The sequence below is a fragment of the Hypanus sabinus genome, chromosome X1 (genome assembly GCF_030144855.1).
Source record: "Hypanus sabinus isolate sHypSab1 chromosome X1, sHypSab1.hap1, whole genome shotgun sequence".
Classification (NCBI taxonomy): domain Eukaryota; kingdom Metazoa; phylum Chordata; class Chondrichthyes; order Myliobatiformes; family Dasyatidae; genus Hypanus; species Hypanus sabinus.
The window spans coordinates 30,340,803-30,356,651 of record NC_082738.1 but is presented as its reverse complement, the minus strand read 5'-3'; the positions used below and the strand labels follow the sequence as shown (position 1 = coordinate 30,356,651).

At 48.5% G+C, this 15,849-nt stretch overlaps 1 protein-coding gene across 3 annotated transcripts in view; it reads left to right on the top strand.

Moving 5' to 3' along the window:
• The window catches only part of larp4ab (La ribonucleoprotein 4Ab), a 119,882-nt gene that overhangs the window by 29,434 nt on the left and 74,599 nt on the right, over nt 1–15,849 (top strand). For all 3 annotated transcript variants that reach the window (XM_059956197.1, XM_059956196.1, XM_059956195.1), the window contains 3 exons: nt 8,140–8,250; nt 8,809–8,862; nt 9,776–9,988. In XM_059956197.1, coding sequence (XP_059812180.1) covers nt 8,140–8,250; nt 8,809–8,862; nt 9,776–9,988 — 378 coding nt within the window. The remainder of the gene's footprint in view (nt 1–8,139; nt 8,251–8,808; nt 8,863–9,775; nt 9,989–15,849) is intronic.

Sequence of the window (15,849 nt, the reverse complement as noted above, 5' to 3'; positions counted from 1 at the left end):
GCATAACACCCTTATGAGCTCTCAGGCTTTTCTGATACCTTAGGACTCCTCTTTCTAACGGATGCACAAAGTAAATTGGGATAAAGCACAGATGCTCACAGACACAGTTCAAAGCTATGGTGGCTTGATGCTGAGTGTAGTTCCCGGGGAAGGAGCTTGGCGGCATCACTGTCACTGCTCGGGGTGTGTGCTGCCTCTAGAACGGCTCACTGCAAAACAAACACTAAACGCTATTTTCGCTTTTTGCCTTCTTTCATAAAAGTGAAAATCTTCTTCGGATTTCTTTTAGTTAACGAAAACAGGTACTGATGTAGGTCTTCCGTAAAAGCAAAATGGCATAAAGCGAACTTTCGAAAAGAGAGGGATACCTGTATATATCTAGGTAACCTTAGTATTTCATCTTTCTTATGGCTTTTTTAGTTTTTTTTAAAAGCTTCCCATCCTCTACCTTCCAACTAATTCTTGCTCTATAATTTTTGCCACAGTAGCATAGTGAACTCCAATGCCCTGAGCTGTAATTGCATCGTGCTAACTACTATGCATGTGGAATTGTGACGTTGCAGCCATTAGTGAGGCTTGGTTGCAGACGGGGCAGGACTGGCAGCTCAGTGTCCCGGGATCCCGTTGTTTTAGATGTGACAGAGCAGGAGGGATTAAAGGGGGGCATTACTAGTCAGGGAAAACGTCACGGCAGTGCTCAATCAGGACAGACCGGAGAGCTCATCTAATGAGACTTTATGGGTAGAACTGAGGAATAAGAAAGGTATGACAACGTTAATGGGATTATATAATAGACCACCCAATGGTCCAGGGGATTTAGAGGAACAAATTTGAAGAGGGATTGCAGGCTGTTGGAAGAAACATAAGGTTGTGATGGTAAGTGATTTTAACTTTCCACATATTGACTGGGGCTGCCATACTGTAAAATGACTGGATGGGATATAGCTTGTCAAATGTGTACAGGGAAGTCCCAACTAGAGAGTGTGTGATACTAGATCTCCTATTACGGAGTGAGACAGGGCAGGTGACAGAAGTTTGTGTAGGGGAACACCTTGCATCCAGTGATCGTAATGCCATTAGTTTGGAAAGGATAGTTCTAATCTTCATGTTGAGATTCTAGATTGGAGAAAGGATGCAACGTGTGGATTGGGAGAGGTGGTTTTCGGGTAAAGGTGCTTGGCAAGTAGGAGGCCTTCAAAAGTGAAATTTTGAGAGTACAGTCGGCCCTCCTTAACCACAAGGGATTGGTTCCGGGACCCCTTGCAGATACCAAAAGACGCGGATGCTCAAGTCTGTTATTTAACCTGGCTCAACGCGGTGGAACTTAGGACCTGGCGGCCGAGCTCTGAATCCACGGCGTTTCTGTTCATGAAAATAATCCTGATCACGATTGAAAATAAAGTAGAAATAATAAAGCGATTGGAAAGAAGTGAAACGCCATCTGTCATTAGAAAAGTGTTAGGCTACAGTTGGTCAATGATCAGAACAATTTTAAAGGATAAAATGAGAAAGGCTATGAAAGCTACAATTATTACTAAGCAACGTAGTGGTTTACTTATTGGAATACATATGTTTCTTAAGTGTTTTATATGCATAGAAAGGTAAAATATATACTATTTTCTAAGGCAAATGCTTGACTGACGCTAAATAATACTGGATGTAGCAGTTCTGACTTACTTAGTAAGGGAACTTCTGATTTTTTTCGATCCCAATCCACGATAACCTACGCACATCCTCCCGTATACTTTAAATCATCTCTACATTATTTATAATACGTAATACAATGTAAATGCTATGTAAATAGTTATACTGCATTATTTATGGAATAACGACAAGAAAAAAAGTCTGTACATGCTCGAAGTACGAGTGCTGGAAGAGCACTTCAGGGCTTTCTCGATTCGTAGTTGGTTGAATTTGCGCAGGTGGAACTCGCAGATGAGGAGGGCTGACTGTACAAAGTTTGTATGTGCTTATCAGAATAAAAAGCAAGGGTAACAAGTTTAGGGAACCTTGGTTTTTGTGAGATATTGAGGCCCTGTTTAAGAAAAAGGAGGTGCATAGCTGGTACTGTATAGGCAGGTAGGAAAAAATAAGGTGCTTATAGATAATAAAAAACGCAAAAGAACATTTAAGAAGGAACTCAGGAACTGTACAGATTACAGAGGAGGATGTGTTTGCTGTCTTGAGACAAGTCCCTAGGGCTTGTCAAGGTGTTCCCTCTGATCCTGTGGGAGGAAATGCAGAAATTGCAGGGGCCTTAGCAGAGATATTTAAAACGTGAGCTGCCAGAGGATTAGAGGATAGCTAATGTTGTTCCATTGTTTTAAGAAAGGCTAAAAGAATAAGACAGGAAATTATAGGTCGCTGAGCCTGACATCAGTAGTGGGAAGGTGTTCTATGGGACTGGATGTATGAGTATTTGCATTGATTAGGGATAGTCAGTGTGGCTTTTTGCATAGTAGGTCATGTCTAAAGTTGCCAGGAAAGTTGATGAAGGGAAGGCAGTGGATGTTGTCTACGTGGACTTTAGCAAGGCATTTGACAAGCTCCTGCATATGAGGCTGGTCAAGAAGGTTCAGTTGTTTGGCATCAAGGGTGATGTAGTAAATTTGATTAGGCATGGACTGTTGTAGCAGTCCAGGAGATGAGATGCTGGAGGCAGTGTAATGTGTCCTTAATGCTGGTTTGGTGGCTGGTCCCTTCTGTTGGTGCTGCCCTCCAGTGTTCAATCAGTGGAATAACAATTTGGACTGTACGAATACTTTCGTCAGCACACTGCTGAGCTTGTTTGAGCCGATAACACCCATGCACCATCTAGTTGTCCTTGTTCAACAGTCACTGAAAGTAAGCAGTGAAGAAAGCTAATGGCGTGTTGGCCTTCATAATAGGGGGAGTTGAGTATAGGAGCAAAGAGGTCCTTCTCCAAAGAGGTACAGGGCCCTGGTGAGACCCCACCTGGAGTATTGTGTGCAGTTTTGGTCTCCAAATTTGAGGAAGGACATTCTTGCTATTGAGGGAATGCAGCGTAGGGTCACGAGGTTAATTCCCAGGATGGTGGGACTGTCATATGTTGAGCAACTGGGCTTGTTTACACAGGAATTTAGAAGGATGAGAGGGGATCTGATTGAAACATATAAGATTATTAAGTGATTGGACACGCTAGAGGAAGGAAACATGTTCCTAATGTTGGGGGAGTCCAGAACCAGAGGCCACAGTTTAAGAATAAGGGGTAGGCCATTTAGAACGGAGTTGAGGAAAAACTTTTTCACCCAGAGAGTTGTGGATCTGTGGAATGCTCTGCCTCAGAAGGCAGTGGAGGCCAGTTCTCTGGATGCTTCCAAGAAAGAGTTGGAGCTCTTAAAGATAGCGGAGTCAAGGGATATGAGGAGAAGGCAGGAAAAGGGTACTGATTGTGGATGATCAGCCATGATCACATTGAATGGCGGTGCTGGCTCCAAGAGCCAAATGGCCTACTCCAGCACCTATTGTCTATTGTCAATTTACAGGACATGTCACTCAGAGACTTGGGCTATATAGATCCTATGGGGTCGATTTCAATGTTTAAGAGAAATTTGGATAGGTACATGGATGGGAGGGGTATAAAATGTTGTGCTCTGCACACTTGTCGATGGGACTAGGTAGAGTAATAGTTCAGCACAGACTGGATGGACTGAAAGGCCTGTTTCTGTGCTGTAGTGATCTCTGTGCTGTAGTGACTACTAGGCTAGGGTTAAATGTAGGGTTGCTGGGTGGTGCAACTGGAAGGACCTTTTTCATGCTGTATCACTAATTAAATAAAATAAATATATTTTCAGCCCTCTTTTTATGCTGTCCTTGACTTCCTTGTTGCCTCATCCTCCATTTAGAATGCTGTTTCTTCTTTGGGATGAACCAGTCCAGTGCCTTTTGAACTCCAGTAATTGCTGTTCTGCTGTCATCCCTGATGGTGTCCTCTTCCAATCAACTTTGGCTAGTTTGTCTCTCATGGCACTGTTCCCTTTACTCCACTGTAATACTGATACATCTGACTTTAGCTTCTCCCTTTTAAACTACAGAGTGAATTTATCATATTATGATCACTGCCTCCCAAGTATTCACTTACCTTAAACTCACCAATCAAATCTTGTTCATTACACAATGCCATCTACGAATTTGCTGTTGACATAACTGTTGGCAGAATCTTGGACGGTGACAAGAAGGCGTACAGGAGTGAGACAGATCAGCTGGTTGAGTGGTGCCACAACATCAACCTTGCGCTCATTGTCAATTAGACCAAGAAGTTGATTGTGGACTTCAGGAAGGGGAAGGCAAGGGAGCACACAGCAGTTCTTATCGGGGTATCAGCAGTGAAAAGGGTGAGTAGTTTCAAGTTCTTGCGTGTCTTCATCTCTAAAGATCTATCCTGGGTCCAACATATTGGTGTGATTATAAAGAAGGCACGACAGCAGCTGTATTTCATTATGACTTTGAGGGGTTTTGGTATGTCACTAAAGACAAGCAAATTTCCACAGGTGTACCATGGAGAACATGCTAATTGGTTGTATCAGCATCTGGTATGGGGGTGGGTGGCCTCTCCATAGGATCAGAAAAAGCTGCCAAGGGTTGCAAACTCAGCCAACTCCATCATGGGCACTAGCCTCGCCAGTGTCAGAATCAGGTTCATTATCACCGGCATTGTTAACTTACCAACAGCACTTAATATAGAATTTTAAAAAAAGATAAGCTAATCAATTGCAGTACAGATATATTTTGAATAGATTAAAATTATGTATAAACAGAAATAATATATATTTTAAAAAGTGAGGTAGTGTTCACAGGTTCAATGTCCATTTAGGAATTGGATGGCAGAGGGGAAGAAGCTGTTTTTGAATTGCTGAGTGTGTGCCTTCAGGCTTCTGTACCTCCTACCTGATGATAACAGTGAGAAAAGGGCATGCCCTGGGTGCTGGGGGTCCTTAATAATGAACACTGCCTGAGACACCGCTCCTTGAAGATGTCCTGGGTACTTTGTAGGCGAGTACCCAAGATGGAGCCGATTAAATTTACAGCCCACTGCAGCTTCTCTCAGTGCTGTGCAGTAGAGCCACCCACCTCTCTCCCCCCATACCAGACAGTGATGCAGCCTGTCAAAATGCTCTCTGCAGTATATCTATAGAAGTTTTTGAGTGTATCTGTTGACAAGCCAAATCTCTTCAAACTCCTAATGAAGTATAGTCACTGTCTTGCCTTCTTTGTAACTGCATCGATATGTTGGGATCAGGTTAGGACCTCAGAGATCTTGACAACCAGGAACTTGAAACTGCTCACTCTCTCCACCTCTGATCCCTTTATGAGGATTGGTATGTGTTCCTTCATCTTACCCTTCCTGAAGTCCACAATCAGCTCTTTCATCTTACTGACGTTGAGTGCCAGATTGTTGCTGTGGCACCACTCCACTAGTTGGCATATCTCACTCTGTACACCCTCTCGTCACCACCTCAGATTCTACCAACAATGCTTGCATTGTCAGCAAATTTATAAATGGTATTTGAGCTACGCCTAGCCACACAGTCATAGGTATAGAGTGAGTAGAGCAGTGGGCTAAGCACACACCCTTGAGGTGCATCGGTGTTGATCGTCAGCGAAAAGGATACATTATCACCAATCCGCACAGATTGTGGTCTTCCGGTTAGGAAGTCAAGGATCCAATTGCAGAGAGAGGTACAGAGGCCCAGGTTCTGTAACTTATCAGTCAGGGTTGTGGGAATGATGGTGTTAAATACTGAACTATAGTCAATGACCAGCATCCTGACATAGGTGTTTGTGTCGTCCAGGTAGTCTAAAGCCATGTGGAGAGCCATTGAGATTGTGTCCACCATTGACCTACTGTGGCAATAGGCAAATTGCAATGGGTCCAGGTCCTTGCTGAGGCAGGAGTTCAGTCTAGTCATGACCAACCTCTCAAAGCATTTCATCGCCGTAGATGTGAGTGCTACTGGGTGATAGTCATTAAGGCAGCCCACGTTATTCTTCTTGGTATAATTGTTGCCTTTTTGAAGCAAATGGGAACTTCCGCCCGTAGCAGTGAGAGGTTGAAAGTGTCCTTGAATACTCCCACCAGTCGGTTGGCACAGGTTTTCAGAGCCTTACCAGGTCCTCCATTGGGACCTTCTGCCTTGCGTGGGTTCACTCTCTTTACAGACAGCCTAACATTGGCCTCTGAGACAGAGATCACAGGGTCATCAGGTGCAGCAGGGACCTTCACAGCTGCAGTTACATTCGCCCTTTCAAAGCGTGCATAAAAGGCATTGAGTTCATCTGGTAGTGAAGTATCGCTGCCATTCATGCTATTGGGTTTACTAATCCTATTTTGGCTTCATTTTGTTTACTTCTCCCCGCATTCCCACCAACTACCTCCCCTATATTCTAGCCCTCATCCATACACTGGGGTGTTCTACCACATACTGTTGGGATGTGGTCAAGGGAGTATTGTGTGCAGTTTTGATCTCCCAGCAATGGGAAGAATGGGATCGAGCTGGAGGGGATACAGGAAACATTCACCAGGACCAGAGGGCTTATGTTATTAGGAGAGACTGGACAGCCTCAGATTGTTTTCCTGGAGCAAAGGAAGCTGAGGGGTGACCTGACGAGAGTTTTATGAAACCATGAGATTTTAAGGTAGGTGGTCACAGTCTTTATCCATCAGGGTAGGGGAACCCAAAACCAGAGGGCGCATGTTTAAGCTGAAGGGGGAGAGATTCAAAGGGAATCTGAGAAGCATCTTTTTCACCCAGTGGGTGGTCTGTATATGGAATGAACTGCCTGAGGAAGTGATTGAGGCAGCTATATTAACGATGTATAAATGACACTTGGACAAGTACATGGATAGGAAAAGTTTAGAGGGACATGGGACTGGTTGCATCACAGCCTGTTATGGAAACATCAATGCCTAGGAACAGGGAAGTCTATAGAAAGTAGATGTGGTGCAGGCTATCGCAGGCAAAGCCCTCCCCACATTTGAGCAAGTTTACATGGAGCCCTGCCGCAAGAAAGCAGCATCCATCATCCAGACAGTGCCCCTCGCTACTACCAGAAGCCTTGGGTCCCGAGGCACCAGGTTCAGGGAGAATTATAATCCTGAACTCAACGAGCTCCTGAACCAGTGTGGATAACTTCACAACCTCTGTACTCCTTTTCAAAGGCTCTGTGACTCACGTTCTCAGTATTTTTATTTGCACCTTAGTTATTTCAGTATTTGTTCATGTATGGTCTTTTTGTAAAGTCAGTTGTATATCTGTTTTTATTTCAATGTCCACAAGATGAACCTTAATGTGGTATATGGTAACATAATAAATTTACTTTGAACATACACACTTTTTTCTAACCACACACTAACGCAGATACAGTTGCAAGAAAAGGTTTGTGATTCCTTTTCTTTTCAATTACCTGTTTCTCTGCATTAATTAAGTGTGGTCTGATCTTCATCAATTGCAAAAGGTTCACAAACTTTAGTGTAATACCCATTCACACTTTCCAATGACACTAACATGGAGGTACACTCTGCTGTTACAAAACAAACTTCAAGATTGTTTAAGGTCGCTTCCAATACACAAGTGTAAAGGAGAAAAAAAATGGTTGTTACTCTGAACCTAATGCAGCAAAAAAAACACGTCAAGATAAAGAATACAATAAAAACCAATGCAATAAATACATAGGATGACTTGTATACATAGATTGTATGTCCATAAACTGACACTAGGCACCAGGAGTGTCTGTACATAAGGAAACTGGCAAGAAATGATGAATGGTTGTTTGGGGTGTGGAGAGGTGGATTAGTGGATAGGGTATTGATCAGCCTTACTGCTTTGGGAACGTGAATGTTTTTGAGTCTGGTTGTCTTGGGTGTGGATTCTATGTGGGCTCTGTCCTGATGAGAGCAGGGTGGGTGTGATCTTTTATGATATTACTGGCCCTTTTCCAGCACATTGCTGTATACATGTCCTTAATGTCCTTGATATCATAGGTCCTCAAATGCACGTTAATACAATTACACAGGCAGAATGGCGTCTGCATTTTGGGGGAAGGAGGGGGCAGTGTGTGGTCTCAGAGGACGTCTCCTACTCTAACTGGTAACCCCGTCCATCTTATGCCTGTTTCCAGGATGTCCAGGCATTATTCAACAGTGACAGCTGCCCAAATGTGATCAACTGTGAGTTCGCCCACAATAACAGCTGGTATATCACATTCCAGACCGACAGTGATGCCCAGCAGGTAAGTACAACCCAGGGTCCTGATTTCACCCCTGACCACCTCACCTTCCCAGCCCTCCCCCGACTGCCTTCCCAGTCTTTATTCACCGTACCCTTTCTTCCCTGCCCGCTTTCTGGTTCTCCCCCATCCCCTTGCTCGCCGTCCCTGTTCTCATCCCTCTGCCCCTACTCGCGCCTGCCTTCCCAGTTCTCTTCCCCCTTCACCCGATTGCCAGTTCTTCTTGTGCTGTCCACCCCCACTGCCTTCCCAGATCCCACCCCATTCCCCCCGCACACCTCAGTTCTCACCACCCTGCCCCTACCCTCAGCTGCCTTTCTAGTTCCCTCTACCTCATTAATCTTCCCAAACTGCCCATTGCTCTCCTACCCCACTTCCCATTGTTGCTCTGTTCTGAGATTCCTTTGAGGCTTGAAGGAGGTGCAATGGTGTTGACAGTGAGCATATATAATTTGTCTTTCACCCCACTCCCCTCTACCGCTGTGCCTCTGTGTCTTTTGTGTGTGTCTCTACCCACACACACACCCTCTCTCTCCCTCCCCCCCCCCCCCCCCCCAACAGGCCTTTCGATATCTGCGTGAGGAAGTGAAGACCTTCCAGGGAAAGCCAATTTTGGTGAGTGTCCCATCCTAGTAGATGCCAGCTGGCACAGGGCATGAGAAATGGGACAGGGTGACATTTAACAGGATCTCGTGAAGCAGATTTCTATCTTAAAAACTTTGATATCCTATCCAAGTTCATTTTCCTTTACAGATTGGAGTTGGTTTATTATTGTCATGTGTATCAAGACACAGTACACAACTTGTCTTTCATACTGTTCATTCAGATGAGATCATTACACAGTGTGTTGCGGTAGAACAAGGTATAACAGAATGCAGAATAAAGTGTCACAGTTACAGAGGAAGTGCAGTGCAGGTAGACAATAAGGTGCGAGGCCATAAGATAGATTGCAAGGCCAACCAAGGGTCCATCTCTTCATACAAGATGTCTGTTCAGTAGTCAGATAACATGGGGTAGAAACTGTCCTTCAGCCTGCTGGAACATGCTTACAGGCTTTTGTATCTTCTGCCCAATGGGAGGGGTAGAAGAGAGAATGTCTGGGGTGGGTGGGGTCTTTGATGATTCTGTCTGTTTCACTGAGACGGTGAGAAGTGTAGACAGAGTCCATGGAGGGGAGGCTGGTTTCTCTGATGTACTGAGTTGTGTCTACAACTCTCCGCAGACACGGACAGAGCAGTTGCTGTACCAAGCTGTGATGTATCCAGATAGAATGCTTTCCTTGGTGCAGGTGGAGCATGGAGCCAAAGCGGGGAGGTGGGGGAGAGACCCAGATTAAGAGTATGGGTGGGTGAGTAAGCATATGGAGTGCATGGGGCATTGGAGAAACGGTGGAGTGTGTGTGAGAGGGGAACTGAGTTGCAAACGGGGGACAAAATGAAGTTGGGTATGTACAGAGATTAAGGTCCATGTTAACCATCCCAGCTGCTCTTCTCTTCCTCCCCCCCCCCCCCCCCCCCACCCCAAACAGGCACGGATAAAGGCGAAACCCATGGCCATCAACACCTTCTTTCCAAAGAATGGCTATAGGGGGTTAGAGGGCTTGTACCCCCCGCACAGTCAGCAAGCCTTCTCCTCCCAGCTGTTTCTGCAGCCGGTGTTCAGTACTCAGCAGCACTACCCTGTCTACAGTGCCATGCCCCAGCCGTGGACAGCTAGCCAGCCCTACTTCGAGACACCCTTGGTAAGGACAAAACTAGCAAATGTATGGGGGTTCCTTTGTCATCATCCCATCACACACTCCCAAGGTCAGACACAGAGTCAATCTCCCTCCACACCGTCCCATCACACACTCCCAAGGTCAGACACAGAGTGAATCTCCCTCCACTCTGTCCCATCACACATTCCCAGGGTCAGACACAGAGTGAATCTCCCTCCACACTGTCCCATCACACAGTCCCGGGGTCAGACACAGAGTGAATCTCACTCCACACTGTCCAATCACACACTCCCGGGGTTAGACACAGAGTGAATCTGCCTCCACACCGTCCCATCACACACTCCCAAGGTCAGACACAGAGTCAATCTCCCTCCACACCGTCCCATCACACACTCCCGGGGTCAGACACAGAGTGAATCTCACTCCACACTATCCCATCACTCACTCCCGGGGTCAGACACAGAGTGAATCTCACTCCATACCGTCCCATCACTCACACCCAGGGTCAGAGAGAGTCAATCTCCCTCCACACCATCCCATCACACACTCCCACGGACAACCCAGGGTGAATCTCCCTCTGCACTGTCCCATCACACACTCCCGGGGTCAGACATAGAGTGAATCGCCATCTCCACACCATCCCATCACACTCTCCCACGGACAACCCAGGGTGAATCTCCCTCCATTCCGACCCATCACACTCTCCCAGGGTCAGACACACAGTGATTCTCCCTCCACATTGTCCTATCACACATTACCAGGGTCAGACACAGAGTGAAGCTGTGTCCGCACTGTCCCATCACACACTACTAGTGGCAGAAACAGATTAAATCTCCTTCCACACTATCCCATCACACACTCCCAGGGTCAGACACAGAGCGAATCACCCTCCACGCCGTCCCATCACACACTCCCAGTCTCAGACACAGAGTGAATCTCCCTCCACACTGTCCTATCACACACTCCCAGTCTCAGACACAGAGTGAATCTCCCTCCACACTGTCCTATCACACACTCCCAGGGTCAGACACAGAGTGAATGTCCCTCCACACTGTCCCATCACACACTCCCGGGGTCAGACACACAGTGAATCTCCCTCCACACTGTCCCATCACACACTCCCGGGGTCAGACACAGAGTGAATCTCCCTCCACACTGTCCCATCACACACTCCCGGGGTCAGACACAGAGTGAATCTCCCTCCACACCGTCCCATCCCACACTCCCGGGGTCAGACACACAGTGAATCTCCCTCAACACCATCCCATTCCACACTCCCGGGGTCAGAGAGAGTGAATCTCCCTCCACACCGTCCCATCACACACTCCCAGGGTCAAACAGAGAGTGAATCTCCCTCCACACTGTCCCATCACACACTCCCAGGATCAGACACAAATTTAATCTCCCTCTGCACTGTCCCATCACACTCCCATGGTCAGACAGAGAGTGAATCGCCATCTCCACTGTCCCAGCACACACTCCCACGGACAACACAGAGTGAATCTCCCTCCATTCCGTTCCATCGCACTCTCCCAGGGTCAGACACACAGTGATTCTCCCTCCACATTGTCCTATCACACATTACCAGGGTCAGACACAGAGTGAAGCTGCGTCCGCACTGTCCCATCACACACTACTAGTGGCAGACACAGATTGAATCTCCTTCCACACTATCCCATCACACACTCCCAGGGTCAGACACAGAGCGAATCACCCTCCACTCCGTCCCATCACACACTCCCACGGTCAGACACAGAGTGAATCTCCTTCCACACTATCCCATCACACACTCCCAGGGTCAGACACAGAGTGAATCTCCCTCCACACCGTCCCATTCCACACTCCCGGGGTGAGACACAGATTGAATCTACCTCCACACCTTCCCATCACATACTCCCATGGTCAGACACAGAGTGAATCTCCGTCCACACACTACCAGTGGCAGACACAGATTGAATCTCCTTCCACACTATCCCATCACACACTCCCACGGTCAGACACAGAGTGAAGCTCACTCCACAGCGTCCCATCTCACACACCCAGTGTCAGAGAGAGAGTGAATCTCCCTCTGCACTGTCCCATCCCACACTCCCGGGGTCAGACAGTGAATCTCCCTCCACACCATCCCATTCCACACTCCCGGGGTCAGACAGAGTGAATCTCCTTCCACACTATCCCATCACACACTCCCATGGTCAGACACAGAATGAATCTCCCACCACACCGTCCCATTCCGCACTCCCGGGGTGAGACAGAGATTGTATCTACCTCCACACCGTCCCATCACATACTCCCATGGTCAGACAGAGAGTGAATCTCCCTCTCCACTGTCCCATCACATACTCCCACTGTCAACACAGAGTGAATCTCCCTCCATACCGTCCCATCACACACTCCCAGGGTCAGATACAGAGTGAATCTCCCTCCACACCGTCCCATCACACACTCCCAGAGTCAGACACAGTGTGATGCTCACTCCACAGCGTGCCATCTCACACACCCAGTGTCAGAGAGAGAGTGAATCTCCCTCTGCACTGTCCCATCACACACTCCCAGTGTCAGACACGGAGTGAATGTCCCTCTACACTGTCCCATCACACACTCCCAGGGTCAGGCTTTGCGTGAATCTCCCTCCACACTGTCCCATCACACACTCCCAGGGTCAGACACAGAGTGAAGCTCCCTCCACACTGTCCAATCACACACTCCCTGGGTCAGACAGAGAGTGAATCTCCCTCCACCCCGTCCCATCACACCCTCCCAGGGTCAAACACAGAGTGAATCTCCCACCATACTGTCCCATCACGGACTCCCTGGATCAGACACGGAGTGAATCTCCCTCCACACTGTCCCATCACACACTCCCAAGGTCAGACACACAGTGAATCTCCCTCCAAATCATCCTATCACACATTACCTGGGTCAGACACAGAGTGAAGCTGCGTCCGCACTGTCCCATCACACACTCCCAGGGTGAGACAGAGAGTGAATCTCCCTCTCCATTCTCCCATCACACACTCCCAGCGGCAGACACAGATTGAATCTCCCTCCACGCCATCCCATCACACACTACCAAGGTCAGACAGAGTGTGAATCTCCCTCTGCACTCTTCCATCACACACTCCCAGGGTCAGACACGGAGTAAATCTCCCTCCACACTGTCCCATCACACACTCCCAGGGTTAGACACAGAGTGAATCTCCCTCCACACTATCCCATCACACACTCCCGGGTTCAGACTGAGAGTGAGTCTCCCTCTACAATGTCCCATCACACATTCCCAGAATCAGACAGAGAGTGAATCTCCCTCCACACTGTCCCATCACACACACCCAGGGTCAGACACAGAGTGAATCTCCTTCCACACTATCCCATCACATACTCCCAGGGTCAGACACGGAGTGAATCTCCCTCCACACTGTCCCATCACACACTCCCAAGGTCAGACACACAGTGAATCTCCCTCCACACCGTCCCATCACACACTCCCAGAGTCAGACACAGATTGAATCTCCCTCCACGCCATCCCATCACACACTACCAAGGTCAGACAGAGTGTGAATCTCCCTCTGCACTCTTCCATCACACACTCCCAGGGTCAGACACGGAGTAAATCTCCCTCCACACTGTCCCATCACACACTCCCAGGGTTAGACACAGAGTGAATCTCCCTCCACACTATCCCATCACACACTCCCGGGTTCAGACTGAGAGTGAATCTCCCTCTACAATGTCCCATCACACATTCCCAGAATCAGACAGAGAGTGAATCTCCCTCCACACTGTCCCATCACACACACCCAGGGTCAGACACAGAGTGAATCTCCTTCCACACTATCCCATCACATACTCCCAGGGTCAGACACAGAATGAATCTCCCACCACACCGTCCCATTCCGCACTCCCGGGGTGAGACAGAGATTGTATCTACCTCCACACCGTCCCATCACATACTCCCATGGTGAGACACAGAGTGAATCTCCCTCCATACTGTCCCATTGTGCATTCCCTGGGTCAGACACGGAGTGAATGTCCCTCCACACTGTCCCATCACACACTCCCAGGGTCAGGCACAGAGTGAATCTCCGTCTATACTGTCCCATCTCACACTCCCAGTGTCAGACACAGAGTGAATCTCCCTCTATACTGTCCCATCTCACACTCCCAGTGTCAGACACAGTGAATCTCCCTCCACACTGTCCCATCACACACTCCCGGGGTCAGACACAGAGTGAATCTCCTTCCACACTATCCCATCGAACACTCCCGGGGTCACACTTTGCGTGAAGGTCCCTCTATACTGTCCCATCACTCACTCCCAGGGTCAGACACAGAGTGCATCTCCCTCCACGCTGTCCCATTACACTCCTCCAGGGTCAGACACACAGTGAATCTCCCTCCACATCGCCCCATCACACATTACCAGGGTCATACACAGAGTGAAGCTGCGTCTGCTCTGACCCATCACACACTCCCAGGGTCAGGTTTTGCGTGAATCTCCCTCCACACTGTCCCATCACACAGTCCCAGGGTCAGACAGAGAGTGAATCTCCCTCCACACTGTCCCATCACACAGTCCCAGGGTCAGACAGAGAGTGAATCTCCCTCCACCCCGTCCCATCACGCTCTCCCTGGATCAGACACGGAGTGAATGTCCCTCTACACTGTCCCATCACACACTCCCAGGGTCAGGCTTTGCGAGAATCTCCCTCCACACTGTCCCATCACACACTCCCGGGGTCAGACACAGAGTGAATCTCCCTCCACACCGTCCCATCCCACACTCCCGGGGTCAGACACACAGTGAATCTCCCTCAACACCATCCCATTCCACACTCCCGGGGTCAGAGAGAGTGAATCTCCCTCCACACCGTCCCATCACACACTCCCAGGGTCAAACAGAGAGTGAATCTCCCTCCACACTGTCCCATCACACACTCCCAGGATCAGACACAAATTTAATCTCCCTCTGCACTGTCCCATCACACTCCCATGGTCAGACAGAGAGTGAATCGCCATCTCCACTGTCCCAGCACACACTCCCACGGACAACACAGAGTGAATCTCCCTCCATTCCGTTCCATCGCACTCTCCCAGGGTCAGACACACAGTGATTCTCCCTCCACATTGTCCTATCACACATTACCAGGGTCAGACACAGAGTGAAGCTGCGTCCGCACTGTCCCATCACACACTACTAGTGGCAGACACAGATTGAATCTCCTTCCACACTATCCCATCACACACTCCCAGGGTCAGACACAGAGCGAATCACCCTCCACTCCGTCCCATCACACACTCCCACGGTCAGACACAGAGTGAATCTCCTTCCACACTATCCCATCACACACTCCCAGGGTCAGACACAGAGTGAATCTCCCTCCACACCGTCCCATTCCACACTCCCGGGGTGAGACACAGATTGAATCTACCTCCACACCTTCCCATCACATACTCCCATGGTCAGACACAGAGTGAATCTCCGTCCACACACTACCAGTGGCAGACACAGATTGAATCTCCTTCCACACTATCCCATCACACACTCCCACGGTCAGACACAGAGTGAAGCTCACTCCACAGCGTCCCATCTCACACACCCAGTGTCAGAGAGAGAGTGAATCTCCCTCTGCACTGTCCCATCCCACACTCCCGGGGTCAGACAGTGAATCTCCCTCCACACCATCCCATTCCACACTCCCGGGGTCAGACAGAGTGAATCTCCTTCCACACTATCCCATCACACACTCCCAGGGTCAGACACAGAATGAATCTCCCACCACACCGTCCCATTCCGCACTCCCGGGGTGAGACAGAGATTGTATCTACCTCCACACCGTCCCATCACATACTCCCATGGTCAGACAGAGAGTGAATCTCCCTCT